At 52.9% G+C, this 6,000-nt stretch overlaps 1 protein-coding gene across 5 annotated transcripts in view; it reads left to right on the top strand.

Annotated features, from left to right (window-relative positions):
- The first annotated feature begins 487 nt into the window (after positions 1–487).
- The window catches only part of AACS (acetoacetyl-CoA synthetase), a 52,890-nt gene continuing 47,377 nt past the window's right edge, over positions 488–6,000 (top strand). For 2 of the 5 annotated variants that reach the window (XM_049867008.1, XM_049867007.1), the window contains exon 1: positions 3,944–4,218. Coding sequence is in view for 3 of the 5 variants with exons in the window: in XM_049867007.1 (XP_049722964.1) it covers positions 3,996–4,218 (223 nt within the window). In the remaining 2 variants the exon portion in view is untranslated. The other 3 variants (XM_049867005.1, XM_049867006.1, XM_049867009.1) reach the window with 3 other exon arrangements.

The raw sequence follows: 6,000 nt of genomic DNA, 5'->3' as shown, positions 1-6,000 counted from the left end.
AAAGGACATCATGCTTGGTAAAGTAGAGGGTCTGCGAAAAAGAGGAAGACCTCGATGAGATGGACTGACCCAGTGGCTGCACCAATGGGCCCCTCACGTAGACCTCGCTTTTTATTTCCTATGGACAGGAGGGCAAGAATTTTGCTGTTTTCGCTGCTGTTTCCGCAAAGCCCCACACGGTGCCTAGTACACAGCGGTCGCTCAGTAAAAAATACCTGCAGGAAGAACAAACGCACAGGGAACGAGCGAATAAATAAACGCGCCGGGCTGCCGGCCTGTTTTGGCCCCTCGGAGCCCCCGTGGCGTCATGGAGCGCGGGCCCAACGCGCATGCGCACGGCGCCCCTCCCAGGCATGTGGGTCCGAGTGCGGCGGCCGCACTCCATTGGGAGGCGCGCTCTTGGCGGAGGGTTAACGCAGGCTGGGCGGGGCACCAGAGTAGGTGGGGCTCCGGTGGCGGGGCTCCGGTGGGCGGGGCCCGGGGCGGGCGCGGGAATGTCCCCGGGGCGGCGGCAGCCTCAGTCCGCGCCGGTCCTCCGCCCGGCGTCCTTGGCCCGCCGTCCCCGCCGCCGCGCCCGCTCCCCGGCCTCGCTCCCGCAGCGCCCCGCGCCGTCCGCGTGCCCTGAGGCGCAGCCATGTCCAAGGAGCGGCGCGGCCGGCGGGGGGAGATTATGGAGTGCCAGGTGATGTGGGAGCCGGACGGCAAGAAGGACACGCAGATGGACCGCTTCCGGGCGGCCGTGGGCGCCTCCTGCGGCCTGGCGCTGGGTGAGCGGCCGGGCCGAGGGGCCCTCCTGCCAGCCTCCGGGGTCTGGGGTCGCCCCGTCTGCGGGGCCCACCTCCTTTGCCTTCAGGGTGCGGGGCTCCCTCCTGACCCCGGTGTCTTCGCCAGCATGCGGGGCCGCCCTCTCCTGGGAGGGTTAGGCCGTGGGACCCGCGCCCCGTTTGCCTTCCTTGGGAGGTGCCTCCCTCCTTCCTGTGTCTTGGCCTCCAGTCTGCAGGGGCTTCCTCCTGTAGACAGGCCTTTTCTGACCCGTGGCTCTTCCCGTTTGTGGGGGTCACTTGCCAACCCACAGAACCTTGTGCTGTCCCCTCTGGCCCCCAGGCCCATCTCTGTAGGAGCTGAGCCAGATTTTCTTACACTTAGAAGGATGGTCAGGTAGGAGCCCTCCTTCGGGACTGGGGTAGAGACCCTTCGATATGTATAAACTCCCGGCTCCAAACACAGCCTAGTGGAGGACCCTCCTTCAGCCCCCACCTTGGCCTTCAGAAACCAGGGATTGGGTGTGGGTGGGCAGAGGAGGCCCCTTTGCTGGGCAGAAGCACCCCTAGGCGCTCCTTTCCAAGCTCTGTTTGGGCTGTCTCACTGCCTGCTGGACTCACTCTCCATATGGGTGTCCTCAGGGATTTTAAACTCCTTATGCTCTCTTCCCTTCTCACCACTGCAGGGACCCCCTTATTTCTCTTGGTGGCATCACCGTCTTTAGTCAGCCACTGGAAATGGAGACCTTAGTCATCAGGCTTGTCTGGGGTGTCCCCCGGTGTGATCGCTTCTTCCTATCCCCTGTTCCCTGCACACTGGTCTAGTCTTGTAACGGGATTTTCTGCTTCCAGCTTTCCTCCCTCTCCCTTTAGTGCATCCTGCTTGTCTTGCCATAGTAATCTCGAAGCACAGGTCTGACCTTGTCACTCCCTGGCTCAGAAGCTCTCAGTGGCTCCTTACTGACCACGGGGTTGCAAACAGTGCCACGTGGCAGCTTCCGAGGCCCTCCAGGGACTGGCAGGCATCGGAGCTTCACAGACATCCCACTCCTTTCCTCTCTCTTGCTAGAGTGTGAACACCTTGGGACAGGTTCTATGTCTTGTTACTCTTGGGAGCTCTTTAGTCCCTTGCCCAGGACCTTCCAGGTGGTAGCTGGGAAGGAAAACAATAAGTGTTTTGCATTTGGGGAGAACAGGCTTGAACCTCGGAAGAGTGAGGAGGCTGTGGAGTGGGGCTACCTTCTGTGTTCTTGCTGCAGTCCCTTCTCGGTTTTCTCTGCCAGTGGTGACACTGATGTTTTGGTGCCCATCTAGCTGTGATGAAATGATTTCACTGAAGGGCAGCCCTTTGAGGCAGGTGACTCCTCCTTAGCCATGGGTGGTGGCCAAGAACAAGGGAGCTGTAACCTGACTACCTGGAATTTGAATATAGCTGCTAGGGCAGAGGTTGAGAGGGCAGAGGTTGAGAGCACAGAGGTTGAGAGCCTGCTTCCTGCCCTCTCCTCCCCCTCCCCCTCCCCCTCCCAGTTGTTCATACCCACCTGCTTCTGTCCTTTCCACATGCCTGGCCCCTGAGATGTTTGGACTCACATTCTTGCTTTAAAATCCTGCTCAAACCCTGCTCTCTCTTTCAGTGTTTCCCTCTTTTTCCCCCAGGTGAATGAATGTCTCCTCTGCTCTCTGAGTGCATGTAATTTGGACTTTTCGTTTCTTTGTAAAGATTCTTTTTGCTTAAAAACAATGTCTGTGAACTTGTACCCTCTTACCCTAATGGTAGTTTGCACAGAGCATGTGTACAGTAATGGGCATCACTGTTGGCTGGGTGTGGACATAGGGCAAGGCACGCATTGGCCTTGGGCCTTGCTCAGCCTGGAAGGAGGCGTGGAGACAGTGGCCTGCCCCAGCCTGGCCCTGTTCCCCAGGCCGCCTGGACGGGAGTTTCAGGAGGTGCAGGCAGGGCCTTGGTGGAGTCACATACTCTGTTTTCTACCAGCAGAGCCGTAGGCTGGTCTGTTCGTCTCATTGCTCCCGTCAGAACTAACCTGAGGACTCCCCGTGCACGCCGGGCCAGGGCTCTTCAGGATGCAGACTTCCTCAGGTCCAGCGCCCAGCCCCCGTGCGTGATTTTGGTTGACTTGAGGTCTCGTTCCTTCAGAAGGCTCTAGGGGAAATGCTGCAGGAAACAGCATCTGGCCTTGGGGCGGGGAAGGGACTCCAGCTTCAAATGACATGCCTTTTTTGAGGACTGTGCCAAGTGTCTTTCTTTATGTAAACCTCAAGCCGCAAGTCACCTGTAGGTGCACGCAGCAGGACGGAGTTTGCCAGTGGACCGAAGTCCAGTCCCTGTCCTCGAGTCACTAAGTGTAGGCGGGGAGGAAGCCTATGCAGAGATAGCAAGCGCCCCGAGTTAGCAAATGCTGTGCCAACCGCGTGGGGCAGGGAAGGGCTGGCATCCTGAGGACGTCACTGTGCGTCGGCCTTCTCTGGGGATGCGGTTTAAAGGGGCTGACGGCACCTTTAGCTGAGATTTGAAGGTGGTGGTGGGGTGGTAATTGCCTCGAACTCATGGAGGCCCCACGTACAACAGGCCGAAACGTTGTCTGGGCGCACAATCCCCGTGCTTGTCGGTATGTTTGAGTCCGTTGTTGTGTCACTTCTCCTGAAGAATATCTGTGCTCTTCTACTTAACCAAACACGATGCTGTTTTCCAAGCCAGTGATCTTTCCTGAGGACGTGTCCGAAGTAAGCTAGCCAAAATCTCGTCCTTCTCGCCTTTAAGGAACATTCTGGTTTTATTTCTTCTATGACTTTTTTGTTCTCCTGGCAGTCCACGGGATAGTCAATATTCAGGCTGGTCAAAATTCTCATAGATGCAGGCAAGAACAGAGTGCGCAAACCCAGAAACCTACAGGGACCAGGCAGGTGCCATAAATATTTGTAATAGTTAATATTTACGGAGAGCTTTCTTTGTACCAGGCCCCACTCTGGCACTTTACATGTGTTAACTCATTTAACCCTTAAAACAATTTTGCAAAGTGGGTGCTAATTTTGTTCCCATTTCCCAGCTGGGGAGAGTGAGGCTCAAAGCCTCAGGTAAGGCTTCACAGCCGTAAGTGCGGAGCTGTAGCCTGGCTGCAGAGTCCATACGCTTAATGTCTATCTTCTGTTGCCTCTTGCATTAGGATGAAGGGGCCAGGTGCGGCAGCGGTTTCCTGGCTTTAGCTGATTGTTGTCATGTGGCTTGGACAGCGCATTAGTTACCTCTTGCTGTGGAACAAATCACCCCAAAACATAGCTATCTCACGGTGGGTCAGGAATCTGGGAGTGGCTCAGCAGGGTGGTTATGGCACTGGGTCTCTGATGACATTGCAGTCAAGCTGTCGGCTGGAGTGGCAGTCATCTGAAGGCTTGCCTGGGGCTGGAAGACCACTTCCAAGATGGCACACTCATGTGGCTGGTAAGTTAGTGCTGGTTTTGGGCAGGAGGCCTCACCTTCATGCCACACAGGACTGCTTGAGTGTCCTTACAACGTGGCCACTGGCACCCCTAGAACAGGTGAACCCAGAGCCAGGTAGAACCTGCAGCGTCTTTTTTATCGTGGTGAAAATATACACACCAAAACATTCGCCAACCTAACAACTTCCACATTTACAATTCAGTGACATCGATTACAGTTTTCATGCCCTGGTGGCGCAATGGTTAAGTGCTCGGCTGCTAACTGAAAGGTCAGTGCTGTGAACCCATCAGCAGCTCTGTGGAGGAGAGATGTGGCAGCCTGCTTCTGTAAAGATTAAACCAAACCAAATCCAGTGCCGTCGAGTTGATGCCGACTCATGGTGACCCTATTGGATAGGACAGAACTGCCTTATAGGGTTTCTAAGGCTATAAATCTTTATGGCAACAAATTGCCACGTCTTCCTTCCACGGAACGGCTGTTGGATTCGAATCGCTGACCTTTTGATGAGCAGCTGAGTGCTTAACCACTGTACCAAAGATTACAGCCTTGGAAACTCTATGAGGCAGCTCTGCTCTATCCTGTAGGGTCGCTAGGAGTTGGAATTGACTCAGTGACAATGCATTTGGTTTGGTTTTTTGCTACCAAAATACTCCACCACCACTAACATGAACTCAGTGCCCCGCAAAAGAAAAACTCCTCCTTTCCCCTCCTTCCCACCCCCGGTAACCATTAATAATCTTTGGTTTCTGTATACTTGCTTCTTTTATATATGCGAGATCATACAGTGTTTGTCCTTTAGTGACTTATTTCACTCAGCTTAATGTTTTCAAGGTTTATTCATGTTGTAGTGTGTATCAGAACTTCATTTCTCTTTATGGCTATATAATACTCCATTGTATGGGTGTACCACGTTTTGTTTATCCATTCATCTGTTGATGGACACCTGGGTTGTTTTCAACTTTTGGCTATTGTGAATAGCGTTGCAGGTTTCTGTTTGCATTCCTGCCTTCACTTCTTCTAGGTACATAGGATTGGGATTGCTGAGTCATATGGTTTAATGGATTGAATTGTGTCCCCTCTGCCCCCCTGCCACAAATATGTGTTGTAAATTCTAACCTGTGTGCCTGTGATTATAATCCCCTCTGGGAATGGGTTGTCTTTGTTATGTTAACGAGGCAAGACTAGTGTAGGGTATGTTTTGAGTTAATCTTTTAAGTCATAAAGGAGATTAAACAAGGAAGCGAAAGAAGCAGAGACGAGGGAAGAGAAATGTGAAGTCACGTGAAGATTGCTCAGGAGCAGAAGCTCAAAGAGACAAGGACCTTCCCCCAGAGCCAACAGAGAACACCTTCCCCTAAGGTCAGCACCCAGGATTCGGACTTCCAGCTTCCTAAACTGTGAGAAAATAAATTTCTGTTTGTGAAAGCTACCAATTTGTATATTTTCTGCTATATAACAGCACTAGATAACTAAGACATATGGTATCTTATGTTCAAATTATGAGAAGCACTGCAGTATTTTTTAAGACCTGGCCTTGGAAATTACAGTCATTTCCATGGTATTTTATTGGTGACACAGATCATCTTTGCTCAGTGTGGGGAGGTCTGACCAGTGGTGTGAATGCCAGGAGGTGAGAATCACTGAGGACAGAGGAGGTGGACTATCATGGAAGCTGGTGACCACAGCCAGATACTATGTTTTCTCAGGAAAGGCCAGAAATCCAGAATTTCATTTGAGAACAGTGTATTTTTGATATGGGCACCTAGTTCAGGTCCTTTATAA

This window comes from Elephas maximus, chromosome 22, assembly GCF_024166365.1.
Source record: "Elephas maximus indicus isolate mEleMax1 chromosome 22, mEleMax1 primary haplotype, whole genome shotgun sequence".
NCBI classification, from domain to species: Eukaryota; Metazoa; Chordata; class Mammalia; order Proboscidea; family Elephantidae; genus Elephas; species Elephas maximus.
The sequence above is the reverse complement of the archived record's forward strand: the minus strand, read 5'-3'. Positions and strand labels throughout refer to the sequence as shown.